The sequence below is a fragment of the Amphibalanus amphitrite genome, unplaced genomic scaffold (genome assembly GCF_019059575.1).
Source record: "Amphibalanus amphitrite isolate SeventyFive unplaced genomic scaffold, NRLGWU_Aamphi_draft 000020F_arrow, whole genome shotgun sequence".
NCBI lineage: Eukaryota > Metazoa > Arthropoda > Thecostraca > Balanomorpha > Balanidae > Amphibalanus > Amphibalanus amphitrite.
Window position 1 is genome coordinate 163,523 of NW_024881516.1, and position 13,551 is coordinate 177,073.

Consider the following 13,551-nt stretch of genomic DNA (forward strand, 5'->3'; position numbering starts at 1 on the left):
GAGTCATTTGGGCGAAGATCACGATGCTGCACCAGTTTTACGAACAGTGAATGAAAGGTATCATGTGATAACATATACAAAGTTATTGTGCATCCTCTTTTGACACGTTTTTGCTATAATAGGCGGATCCAGGCGTCCAAAAAGGGGGGTTATTTTTTACCTCCCAACATAGGTGCCCTGACACCGCCTATGCATGACCAATACAATTTTAGTCGTTCTCTCATAAGAAAATTGTAACATAACAAGACCATTGCCACCCTTTTTAGAAACAGTACCAACAAAAACCTTATTTACTATACTTTTTGTGTACCCCCAATCTCAATGATCTGTATCCGCCTATGATTTTTGAAAATGCATATTTTTAGGATCCATGTGAATTCCTGGTTCATTCTCTATCGATCGGCAAAAGTTACGTTAAGATTGGTTCAGAAACCTGGCCGTGATAAACAGTCTAAAATGTATCTGCAATTTGCCCGTTTTTACCCCCCTCTACCCCCTATTATTTTTTAATTTTATTTTTTTTAGAAATGTAGATCTCGTTGAGCCAAATTGAATGCCGTTTGAATTTTGAAAATCGGCCGGTTAGATCTCGAGATATCAAGGGGGGGTCGTAAACAGCCCCCCCCCCTGCCACTAATATGGGGTAGCCAGGAGCCTGCCACTAATAGGGTTAACGGCTAAATAACATCTAAACGGGAAACGGCGGGGTCTTTCGATTTGGATGAAAATCGGTATACAGGGCCTCCTCGATGCGCTGATTCGGAAAATGTGCCTCTTTGGGGTGGTATTTTGCACCGTTAACGAGTTAACGACCCGTTAACATTTCAGCGGCATATTTCGGGGTCTTTCGATTTCGCTGAAAATCGGTTTACAGGGCCTCCTCGATGCGCTGATTCCGAAAACGTGCCACTTTGAGGTTGTATTTTGCACCGTTAACGAGTTAACGGCTAACATTTTAACAGGAAAGGCCGGGGTCTTTCGATTTAGCATAAAATCGGTGTACAGGGCCTGCTCGATGCGCTGATTCCGAAAATGTACCTCTTTGGGGTGGTATTTTGCACCGTTAACGAGTTAACGACCAATTAACAGTTTAACGGGAAACGGCGGGGTCTTTCGATTTGGCTGAAAATCAGCATACATGGCCTCCTTGATGCGCTGATTCCGAAAATGTACCTCATTAGGGTGGTATTTTGCACCGTTAACGAGTTAACGGCCAATAAACATTTTAACGGGAAACAGCGGGGTCTTTCGATTTGGCCGAAAATCGGTGTACAGGGCTTCCTCGACGCGCTGATTCCGAAAACGTACCTACCTCTTTGGGGTGGTATTTTGCACCATTAACGAGTTAACTGCTAATTAAAGGGACCCTCCCACCTTAAAGGGACCCTCCCACCTTAACATTAGTTTTGAGTTGAGATAGCCAAGTTTGCGGCCAGGCTCAGAAACCACCATTTATCCTGGTCGCAACCCCCGCAGCTTTATGGTGTTCTAGAAATTTCTTCCCTTTACTTGCAGGGTGGGACCAGCGTGGTCCCTATCTCTTAACCATTACGGGAATCTGATGACGTCATCAGGCTTTCGAACGTCCGTTAAATGTTTGACTAAAACGTTTTGTAGCACGCGGTGGTATATGCTGCATTGCGCGCAACAAATGCCGCACTTTTAAATAAAGTCGCTAGGAACAGCGGAGATCCCAAAAAGTAAACAAAAGTAAAAGTCTAATATCTTGAAAACCGGTGAATATTTTTCCGTGAAATTTGGTAGATATTCGTTTTCGCTCTTTCTGAACCGAGCGACATCACTTTCATGCCAATTCATAAACTTTTTTTAAGGTGGGAGGGTCCCTTTAACATTAGATTTGAGTTGAGATAGCCAAAATGGGGTCCCTGGCTCACAATTACCGGTTTCGGCACTCACAACATCGAGAAATGCCTTAAATCGGAAATATTGAATTTCAAAATTGCAGCATTTTGATTCAGAGGGGCTAATGCATAGGAATACCCCTCTGAATGTGTGACGTCAGCGCAGATATCTAACGATTTTTAAATGTTTGACTAAAACGTTTTGTAGCACGCGGTGGTATATGCTGCTTTGCGCGCAACAAGTGCCGCACTTTCAGCTGCCAAACTATTGCTTCCAGATAAAGTTGCTAGGAACAGCGGAGATCCCAAAAAGTAAACAAAAGTAAAAGTCTAATATCTTGAAAACCGGTGAATATTTTTCGGTGAAATTTGGTAGATATTCGTTTTCGCTCTTTCTGAACCGAACGACATCACTTTCATGCCAATTCATAAACTTTTTTGAAGGTGGGAGGGTCCCTGTAACATTTTAACGGGAAAGGGCGGGTTCTTTCGATTTAGGTAATAATCGGTGTACAGGGCCTGCTCGATGCGCTGATTCCGAAAATGTACCTCTTTGGGGTGGTATTTTGCACCGTTTACGAGTTAACGACCAATTAACATTTTAACTGGAAACGACGGGGTCTTTCAATTTGAATGAAAATCGGTATATAGGGCCTCCTCGATGCGCTGATTCCGAAATTGTGCCTCTTTGGGGTGTTTTTTTGCACCGTTAACGAGTTAACGACCCGTTAATATTTGAGCAGCATATTTCGGGTCTTTCGATTTCGCTGAAAATCGGTTTACGGGGCCTCCTCGTTGCGCTGATTACGAAAAAGTGCCTTTTTGGGGTGGTATTTTGCACCGTTAACGAGTTAACGGCTAATTAACGTTTAACGGGAAACGGCGGGGTCTTCCGATTTGGCTGAAAATCGGTGTACAGGCCCTCATCAATGCGCTGATTCCGAAAATGTACCTCGTTGGGGTGGTATTTTGCACCGTTAACGAGTTAACGGCTATTTAACATTTTAACGGGAAACGGCGGGGTCTTACGATTTAGCTGAAAATCGGTGTACAGGGTCTGCTCGATGCGCTGATTCCGAAAATGTACCTCTTTGGGGTGGTATTTTGCACCTTTAACGAGCTAACGACCAATTAACATTTTAACGGGAAACGGAGGATTTGGCTGAAAATCGGTATATAGGGCTTCCTCGATGCGCTGATTCCGAAAAGGTACCACTTTGGGGTGGCATTTTGCACCGTTAACGAGTTAACGACCCGTTAATATTTCAGCAACATATACCCAGTAAACATGCCGACGTCGGCCCGACGTCGGCAAACATCGGGGTGACGTCGGCATCTCGGCATCGGCATGCCGACGTCGGCCCGACGTCGGTCCGACCTCGGCACGACGTCGGCTGGATGTCGGGTACGCCCGCATGTACCGACGTCCAGCCGAGGTCCAGCCGACGTCGGGCCGACGTCGGACCGAGATCAATTGCTGAGATCCAGCCGACGTCGGGCCGACATCGGCCGCTGTTTTGACCGTTAAAATAATATAAAATGCTTGTTTCATGTTTCATAAAGAGCTTCTGTATTCAAAATATCCTCAGGGAAGTCAAATCTTCCTCCACGCCGCAACCACCTGATCCGGACTTGACGGGAAACTTAATCCCATTTGGGATTGCCCGTAAGCCGAGCTCGCCCGTAGCCGGGTGCGGTGAGTGCTTGGGAGTTGGGCGCTGCGCCTATCCTTTACTCAGGCTCAGCCCCGGCAACTTACCAGGCAACTAGTTCATATAGAAAGGCCAGTCGGCAAGTGTCACTTTGCCAAAGTGCCACTTATCAAAGGGACACTTTTGGAAACGTTGGTGCAGGTGTGTAAGGGTGGCTATATGAATCCATTTGTGGGGTCGCCCTTTCCAATAAGTGTCATGTAACAGCAATGGGACTCTATATGAACTGGACCCAGGGTGCTGTTGTTGTTGTTGTTGTTGTTGTCGGTGTTCCCCTCAGGGCCGGCCGAGGCCGGCCTGTAGCCCCATGAGGGGCTCTTTGTGGCGGAGGTAGCCGGCGGCCAAGGCCGCCACCAGCTCGCCGTCCTTCAGCTGCTCTGGTCGAATGTGGATGTTGCCCGTCAGTCGCAGGCGGGCGCCGGCCAGGCACGGGCACCTGAGCAGCACATGCTCCGGGGTGTCGGCGCCCTCTCTGCACACGATGCAGTGGGCTGCGGGGCACGCCTTGAGGTTGCACTGCTGGCAGGTCGGGATGGGGCGCCGCCCGATACGGTGCAGATACTGCTCCGAGCGGCCCCAGTGCCCGGCCCGCAGCTGGTGAACGTTGACGGCGGCATCCCGGTCGAGGTTGTTGAGCGGGGACGGCATACGGTCCCGCATGATGTCCTTGAAGAAGCTGGACGGCCATTCCTGCCGCCAGCGGTGGGAGGCGCAGCGTGCGACGGCCTTCGTTAGCGTCCTCACGTCTGTTGCTGCTGCCTCCTGGGGTAGGCCGAAGGCCTCCTTGGCCAGCTCATCGGCCCTCTCATTATCCCGCAGGCCGCAGTGCGCCGGGACCCACTGGAGGCGGATCGGTGACCCTCGGCGGGAGAGAGCGAGTAGGTCCTCCCAGATGGAGATCCCTAGATGAGTCGTCTGGGCGGAGGCGCCGCTCTCCAGCAACCTCAGGGCGGCCTGGGAGTCGGTGCAGATGACTATTGGGTCGTCTGCGATGTCGGCGTCGGCGTCTCGGATGGCGTTCAGGGCTGCCTTCAGGGCACACAGCTCTGCCCGCGTGCTGGAGCAGAGCTGGCCCGCTGGGACTTGGACCTCCCGAGTCTCTCCCGACGGGAGGGTGATGGTGGCACCGCCCCCGCCCTGGGAGACACCTCTCTCCGCCGAGCCGTCCGACCATAGCCAGGTGGCGCGGGGCGGCAGATGTTCCAGTGTAGCCTCTGCCGCTCCCCTCCGTATGTGCGCAGGGGCCGCTCTCTGGCCGCCGGGGCCGACGTCCAGGCAGAAAGTCACAGCTTCTTCATGGTGGTCCCACGGTGGGATGGTCTTTGTAGGGCGTCCTTCATCTTTGACGTCGACCGCGCCTGTGGACCAAGCCAGGGCGCGGTGGCCGACCTCACGCCATCCGGTGGTCGTCCTCAGGCGGGGCGCGACGTGCATCTCTCCGACGGCACGGAGCGGATCGTCGCCGGGCAGCGAAGCGGCCTGGCCCACCATGCGGGCGGCCAGCGCCGGGCATCGCACTCGCGCCGGCGGGATGCCGGCCTCGGCCATCAGCGGCGCGGCCGGGGTCGAGGCCGTGCAGCCAGTGACCGCACGGGCCGCCGCTCGCAGCTCGCGTTCGATCAGCTCGACGTGAGCTTCAGACGCCGCCGGGAGCCACGCCGCTGCCGCGTACTCCAGGGCACTCCGGACGTAACCGTTGGCAACGGTCCGTAGTTGCGCCTCCTGGAGGCCCCAGCTGCGACCAGTTTCCTCAGCTGGGCCGTCCTGGGTTTCACTTTCCGGCGCAGGTTCTTGCAATGTTCCCCGAAGTGGAGGAGTCTGTCAAAGTGACTCCTAGGAGTCTCAGGTGCGGGGATCCTTTGACCGATGTTCCGGCCACCTTGATCAGGAAGTCCTTGGCGTCATGGGACCACTGGGAGAGGACCAGGGCCTGGGTCTTCTCCCCGGCGATCACCATCTTCCACCTGTTGGCCCACCTGACCATCGTGTCAGCTGCGATCTGGGCTCGTTCTCATCTGCGACCCAGGGTGCTCGCCAAGACCAATGTCTCCATCCTATCATCCTTCCGGCTCTGAAATGGTCTTGTCAGACCGAAAGGGCATAACCCAACAAAACAAACTGATTTCGACATCTGGCTGCGTGGTGTAGTGGTTAGCACACTAGCCTCGCGTTCAAATGACACGGTTTCGAATCCCGTCGCCGGCTGATGCTTTTGGCGCGCTGTCCCAGTAAACATGCCGACGTCGGCGACTGGGGGCTCGAATCCCACCGCCGGTTGATATTTTTGGCGCGTTGTCCCAGTAAATATGCCGACGTCGGCCCCGTCGGTCCAACGACAAACGATCTCGTCAACCTCGGCAAACGACCTCGGCCCGACGTCGGCTCGACGTCGGCTGGACGTCGGTACATGCGGGCGTACCCGACGTCCAGCCGATGTCGGGCCGAGGTTGAACCGACTTAGGGCCGACGTCGGGCCGAGCCTCGGCCCGACGTTGGGCCGTCGTCGGCATGTTTACTGGGTATCGATTTCAGCAGCATATTTCGGGGTCTTTCGATATACCACCCCAAAGAGGCACATCAAAGAGGCACATTTTCGGAATCAGCGCATCAAGGAGGCCCTGTAAACCGATTTTCAGCGAAATCGAAAGACCCCGAAATATGCTGCTGAAATGTTAACGGGTCGTTAACTCGTTAACGGTGCAAAATACCACCCCAAAGAGGCACATTTTCGGAATCAGCGCATCGAGGAGGCCCTGTATACCGATTTTCATCCAAATCGAAAGACCCCGTCGTTCCCCGTTAAAACGTTAATTGGTCCTTAACTCGTTAACGGTGCAAAATACCACCCCAAAGAGGTACATTTTCGGAATATGCGCATCGAGCAGGCCCTGTACACCGATTTTCAGCTAAATCGAAAGACCCCGGCCTTTCCCGTTAAAATGTTAATTAGCCGTTAACTCGTTAACGGTGCAAAATACCACCCTAAAGAGGCACGTTTGCGGAATCAGCGCATCGAGGAGGCCCTGTACACCGATTTTCAGCCAAATCGAAAGACCCCGCTGTTTCCCGTTAAAATGTTAATTGGCCGTTAACTCGTTAACGGTTCAAAATACCACCCCAAAGAGGCACGTTTTCGGAATAAGCGCATCGAGGAGGCCCTGCATACCGATTTTCAGCCAAATCAAAAGACCCCACCGTTTCCCGCTAAAACGTTAATTGGTCGTTAACTCGTTAACGGTGCAAAATACCACCCCAAAGAGGTACATTTTCGTAATCAGCGCATCGAGGAGGCCCTGTACACCGATTTTCAGCCAAATCGAAAGACCCCGCTGTTTCCCGTTAAAATGTTAATTGGCCGTTAACTCGTTAACGGTGCAAAATACCACCCCAAAGAGGTACATTTTCGGAATCAGCGCATCAAGGAGGCCCTGTATGCCGATTTTCAGCCAAATCGAAAGACCCCGCCGTTTCCCGCTAAAATGTTAATTGGTCGTTAACTCGTTAACGGTGCAAAATACCACCCCAAAGAGGTACATTTTCGGAATCAGCGCATCGAGGAGGCTCTATATACCAATTTTTAGGCAAATTGAAACACCCCGAAATATGCTGCTGTGAGGCTGATATTTGTTGTTGCTGAATTGACGAGACGTTATTTTGGGGGTGCGTCTAGCGGACAACACTATTCGACCGCCACCCTTGCAGCCATTCTATAACTCAGGAACTACTGGACCGATCGGAACGAACGAAACACCAGTCGAATCAAGGGGTACGAATTTATCAGCCGTTTCGAAGACCGTGACCCCAGGTGACCTCGGTGACCTCAAGAGGTCAACTTGGCATTGACGCCTATTGCACCCATTCTATAACTCAGGAACTACTGGGCCGATCGCGACGAAAAGACCACCAGTCGAATCAGCGTATGCGATTTCATCAGCCGATACGAATATGGTGACCTCAGGTGACCTCGGTGACCTTGGGAGGTCACATGACCGTTGTGGCCTACGACAGCCATTATATAACTCAGGAACTACTGGGCCGATCGCGACGAAAACACCACCAGTCGGTTCAGCGTATGCAATTTCATCAGCCGTTTTGAATATGGTGACCTCAGGTGACCTCGGTGACCTCAAAAGGTCAACTTTACGTTTTCGCCTATTGCAGCCATTCTATAGGTCAGGAACTACCGGGCCGATCGCGACGAAAAGACCACCAGTCGAATCAGCGTATGCAATTTCATCAGCCGTTTCGAATATGGTGACCTCAGGTGACCTCAGTGCCCTTGGGAGGTCACATGACCGTTGTGGCCTATTGCAGCCATTCTATAACTCAGGAACTACTGGGCCGATCGCGATGAAAAGACCACCAGTGGAATCAGCGTATGCGACTTCATCAGCCGTTTCGAATATGGTGACCTCAGGTGACCTCGGTGAGCTTGGAAGCCGGGAGGTCAAATGACCGTTGTGGCCTACAGCAGCCATTCTATAACTCAGGAACTACTGGGCCGATTGCGGCGAAAACACTACCAGTCGATTCAGTGTATGCGATTTCATCCGCCGTTTCGAATATGGTGACCTTAGGTGACCTCGGCGACCTCAAAAGGTTAACTTTACGTGTTCGCCTATTGCAGCCATTCTATGTATAACTCAGGAACTACTGGGCAAGAATTCCCGCGCGGTTCCACGACCGCGCTGTCGCGCCGCAGCCGCCGGCCCGCCCCCATCGCAGGGAGGCGGGGTAGCCTCGTCACAACGGTTCGGCGTGCGGATTGGTCGTCCGGGGCCGCAATGCGGCAGAATGCAGACACACGCGGGTTGCGGTTGCATCGTGATAGGGGACGAGACAAATGACAACGAATCAAAGTTCACTTCACAGGCGCGCCCTGTGCCACCCCCAGGCTGGAGGCAGCACAATGACTAACCCAGCACCGGAGCTGGGTAGCGACGTCACTGGCGCCGTCACAACAAATCGGCGCGCGAATTGGTCTGCACCGGCCGGCGGGAAGCCCCGTGTCGGCCGGCGACACACGTGGACGTGGTCATTGCATATCCTAAGGGACAAGGCAACGAATAAGACAGCCCAGGCGCACCACATGCTGAACGTGTTTATTTCATCACACTAAAAAGAGATACAGCTTGAATATCTAATTCAACTAACAACATCGACATTGGATGCGAAACTTAGGAGGTATGTACTATGTATCTAGATATTTATCACCACGAACCGCAAAGACTTCAAAAAGCTACGTTTTCAAAAGCACTAGTTTTCTTAAAAGGAGCTGCCATCGAGGTCATTTAAGCACATGCACCTTTGACATACCAAGATATCAAATAAATCAATGACATTCGAAGACAGTTGGTGTAAGCACAGATAAAAAGACAACCTTACGACAGACACGCTGGAGTGCTGAATGGTTAACAGGCTATCGTTCGGAAATGGTCAAGTTATCCATAAAATATTTGTTCTGGCTAGTTACCAAATATGCTATAAATTATGAAAATGAAAACTATTTGAAAATGCTTAATTAGCAGGTACCGTAAACGGGGGTGACTTTGCCTTGCGGGGTGACTTTGCCATGCTTCTCGAAAAAGCCTTTAGGTAGATCTCCAGTGATATTTTACGAAGAATGTAATACTGTTTTATGCACGCATGAAAGATAATTGATGGGCCTTCCAATATAACCAACACTGAGAGATAACTTACCACTAAATGCCTAATTGGACTCCACTTTATTGGAGTCATTGAAATGGTCAAATTTGAAGAGGTCAGAACTTCTTATTATCTAATCATGTTTCAGACGAACTGCGATGCTGAAACTTGGTATGATTGATCATGACAATACTGTTTAGTTAGCATATCCAACAAAACTGGCATTTGTCCCTTCATTTAGCTAAAATTTTTGGTGGAGATTTTTCCAAGTGAATCACAGACAACATGGGGTGACTTTGCCACCATGTTATCAATGCAAAAATGAAATACTTATCCAATGCAATTCAAAATAATATTTTAAGGTAGCAGCATTTTGATCTCCAAATTGGTTTTTAGAAAGTAAAAGCTTATATATTGAAAATTAACACAGGAATGCACAGTGGTAGTATAGAAAAGCAAAAATTACCAAAATAAAAAAATGGATGAAGCTGGGCCCATTTTTTCAGCACAGTCAAGATCGTCTACATTTCCTGAGTTGGCCAGTATGACTGGCTGAAGAAATATGTACCATTTTATAGATCAAAACACTGATAATAAGGTTGCCGGAAAGTTGCCGCAAGAACGTCCTCTTTCTGTTCCTCTGAATGCCGCTGGAAGAAAGCGGCAAGGTCCTAGAGTACCGATACAATCTGAACCATTTTTCAGTTTCTGTTTACCATAAAATCTCAATTATTTTCAACAAGTATAATGTATTATAAAAGTAATGTATCTCTCCTTTTTGTACATCATTTAAGAGCAAAAAACATCGAATTACTTTATATTTTTCCCATCAAACAATTAAGGATCGTTGCCCTTCCCCATACAACTGAAAAAAATGTTTGATAAATATTTGTTAGCGTTAAAAAACCATCATTTGGCATAGTGGCAAAGTCACCCCTTTTTCAGTTTAACTTTGCCACAACTCATTTTCTTTAAAAATTAACATTTTCAGGCAAGATATAAATTACGATTATAGCAAAAACCAAAGACCTAATCTTCATCCGTGTTTTGAACATAGAGTCATCCCAATGCGTTAACAAGTTTAAATAATACAAGCGTCTAAAGTTGAAAACATGGCAAAGTCACCCCCGTTTACGGTACCTACCTTATCAACGGCAGTGTGAGAATAATTCGATGTTTTAATGCGTTGGCATCAAGCAAGAGCAGAATCCATGACAGAAGAGGATTATCATCAGTCATCACATATTTCTACATAACATGGCGACGTTGTCTATAGACATTCAATTTCCCGTGCATTTCTGCAACAAATCTATGCTGACATATTGCACTTCACCTTTTCACCATAAAACGTTACTTCCATAGCTCCGAGCTCACTTCTTCGACACTATGGACCGGGCTATCAGTTCTCGCATAATCTCATTACTTCCTCCATAAATTGTTTGCACCTGGAACGATGAGAGGTGGATTAGACAATATAAATATAAAAACGACAACAACAATAATAACAGGTATTCGCTCAGTTATTTAGGAAAATAATATCAATGTAATGTTATGCAGTTATGCAGATGACAAATAATAACCAATTGCTCAATTGCCCGACCGGCAAATTCGCAAATGGTTAAGAAACATTTGGTATGCTAACCTTGGCGTCGACGTATGCTCTGCAGATAGGGTACTCCCACATATAGCCCCAGCCACCATGCAGCTGCACACCCTCGTAAGTGATGCGGTTCTGCAGGTCCGTGATCCAGTACTTGCACATGGAGGCCATGGCGCCGTCCAGCTTGCCCTGGTTGTGCAGCTCGATGCACTGATCGGTGAAGGCGCGGTTCACAACCAGCTCGGTCTTCATCGCCGCCAGACGGTGCTGAATCGTCTAATTTAAAAAACAGGCAATGCGTCAATCAAACAGTTTTTGTTCCATGCTGTAACTGGTTGAAAAACCTATTCGACAATGGTGAATAACTCAGGTAGCTCCAAGAAAAACATTTCAAACGGTTCACCTTAGTCTTACAAAAAAGAAAAAGTATCTTCAGAAAAAATGCGGCAAATCACCGACCTGCAGGTTGCTGAGTGTCTTGCCAAAGGCCTTCCTATTGAGAAGGTACTCGCGGGTCTCCTCAAAGGCCCATTCGCTCGCAGCCATAGAGCTGATGCCGAGGAGTAGACGCTCTTGCGGCAGCTCCTGCATCAGCTGGTAAAAGCCGCCGTTCTCCTTCCCCAGCAGGGCCGACTTGGGCAGGCGCACGTCCTCGAAGAACAGCTCGGCAGTGTCCTGCGCCTTCATGCCCATCTTGTTTAGCTTTTTGCCCTTGCGGAAGCCGGGCATGCCCTCCTCCACGAGGAAGAGGCTGATGCCGTGAGCGGGCGACTTGGCCGAGGGGTTGGTGATGGCCACCACGATCACCACGTCGCACATGTAGCCGTTGGTGATGAATACCTTGCTGCCGTTCAGGATGTAGTCGTCGCCGTCCTTCACTGCCGTTGTGCGAATTCCTTGAAGGTCACTGTTAAAAGACAACAATGCTAAGTTATACCACAAATGTGATGAAATAATTGGCATTGAGATAAGTGACAACACATTTAGATATCCCTTGACAACAAAGTTCTTTTTAACATAACGCTCTGTGTCTGGCCTTCACCAACAGTCGCCGTAACCAAACAGATCTCACCTACCGCCGCGGTTTTTCGCGAGTACGTACCTGCCCGCTCCCGGTTCGGTCATGGCGATAGCGCCGATCTTTGTACCGTCCGTCAGTCCCGGAATGTAACGCTGGATCTGCTCCGGTGTGCCATAGTGAGAGATGTATGGCATCACAATGTCGCTATGTATCGCAAAGCCAGGCCCGCTACACGTGCTATATGCCCTGCAAATGTGCACGCACGATTAGTCAGCAAAAGATTTTCACCAGTCATGAGAAAGTGTGGCACTTCAAAGCTGTACCATAAGATCACTGCTCGTAGAACCTTAATGCTTGCAAACACGAGCTTACTGTTCCTCGAGGACGATAGTAGCGTCCAGCCAGTCGCCTCCGATGCCTCCGTGCTCGGCCGGGGTATTGACCCCGAGGAGACCTTGCTCTCCGGCCTTCAGCCAAACTTCTCGGGAAACCTGCCCATCTTTCTCCCACCTGCAAGAATAATGAAGTTGTGAACACATTATCTACATTCTACATACCTACACACATCACAAGCATTTTGATGTCGCTGCTTACTCAACAGATTGCAATAACACTGAATACCTCCAGGCTTCATATCCTACAGCAACAAGGGCAACACGTGTCAACCTTAAACATATAACCTTTTTTCTTTCAAAGCCCAAGATAAAGTGAATAGCACACAGCCTTGCAGTTAACACAGGATATTTATCTTAAGTGAACTAGGATAACGTCACTGTACGTACATTGAGTGAGTGTACAGGTCAAGCCGGCCATGATAGTGTTAAGTGGCTTCATCTTAGATCGATTAGTTTCTGAGATATAACCGGAAATGTATAAGTGCAAAACCTACCGCCTAATCTCGCGAGAGCCGTACAAGCTAGACGTATGAATAAGAATTGATGGGTATCATGAAATGAAAGTAAAAACAAAAACTGCTCAATAGGTCCTGGTTTCAAAGGAGGTAGCCCAATACTCACTGTGCGTGATATGGCTTAACCTCAGCATCAAAGAACTTGCGAGCAGCTTGCCTAAATATGTCATGATCAGAATTGAACAGAGGACGAGATCCAATGTCCGTGAGCTTCAGCATCTGAGATGGGGGTGGGCGAAACTCCGATGACGAACTGCGAACAAAAACAATTTTTTTTAGAAACAACAAAGAGAAAATAATGTAGATGGCAATAATGCACTATCCCTTGCTACACCGCAATTCACATTCATCTGACACCAGTGGCGTATCTAGGATTTCTCTCAGGGGGGAGGGGGGTCCGCAGTCAAAAGGGCCCTTGAATGACTGGTTTGAAAGGGCCTTTAAGTGTCAAAAGGTTCCTTGTGTAGCCTGAGTTGGAAGGGCTTTAACCCCGCGCCCTGCTGGGCCTCGTTTCATAAAAGGAATTACTTACGGCGTTCCGTCAATTATGCCAGATTAGGCGTATTTGATGCCAATTCGGTTTCATAAAGCCGGAAACCGGAGTAATTCACGCCATCGAAATTACGGAGCTTCATTTACGGCAAATACTCGATTCCGGACCAATTGATGCCATTTGGGTTTCATAAAACGACGTAATTAACGCCAAATATTTTATCAAGTTCTTGATATCAGTGGTGTAAACTACGCACAAAAATGTTGCGTGAATTTGAATTAATGTGAAGATTCGAAGCTAATTTTTA

The 13,551-nt window shown here is 49.0% G+C and overlaps 2 protein-coding genes across 2 annotated transcripts in view; both read right to left on the bottom strand.

Moving 5' to 3' along the window:
* Positions 1 to 3,850: 3,850 nt before the first annotated feature.
* Positions 3,851 to 5,558, bottom strand: LOC122389913. The gene is made up of 2 exons (XM_043382411.1): positions 5,454 to 5,558; positions 3,851 to 5,296 (listed from the first exon to the last, which is right to left on the bottom strand). The coding sequence occupies exons 1-2, from the start codon at positions 5,556 to 5,558 to the stop codon at positions 3,851 to 3,853; spliced, it is 1,551 nt and encodes a 516-aa protein (XP_043238346.1).
* A 3,102-nt stretch (positions 5,559 to 8,660) lies between these two features.
* The window catches only part of LOC122390071 (long-chain specific acyl-CoA dehydrogenase, mitochondrial-like), a 49,449-nt gene continuing 44,558 nt past the window's right edge, over positions 8,661 to 13,551 (bottom strand). The window contains exons 2-7 of the mRNA XM_043382698.1: positions 12,858 to 13,004; positions 12,214 to 12,351; positions 11,923 to 12,087; positions 11,280 to 11,727; positions 10,863 to 11,096; positions 8,661 to 10,665 (exon numbers count right to left, since the gene is read on the bottom strand). Coding sequence (XP_043238633.1) covers positions 10,591 to 10,665; positions 10,863 to 11,096; positions 11,280 to 11,727; positions 11,923 to 12,087; positions 12,214 to 12,351; positions 12,858 to 13,004 — 1,207 coding nt within the window. The 3' untranslated portion in view covers positions 8,661 to 10,590. The remainder of the gene's footprint in view (positions 10,666 to 10,862; positions 11,097 to 11,279; positions 11,728 to 11,922; positions 12,088 to 12,213; positions 12,352 to 12,857; positions 13,005 to 13,551) is intronic.

Excerpts from the sequence above, each read along its gene's own strand:
- LOC122389913 (XM_043382411.1), bottom strand. The coding sequence starts at position 5,558 with ATGGTCAGGTGGGCCAACAGGTGGAAGATGGTGATCGCCGGGGAGAAG. Across the intron at positions 5,297-5,453 it reads CCAAGGACTTCCTGATCAAG|GAGGCGCAACTACGGACCGT; the intron begins GTGGCCGGAACA and ends TGGGGCCTCCAG.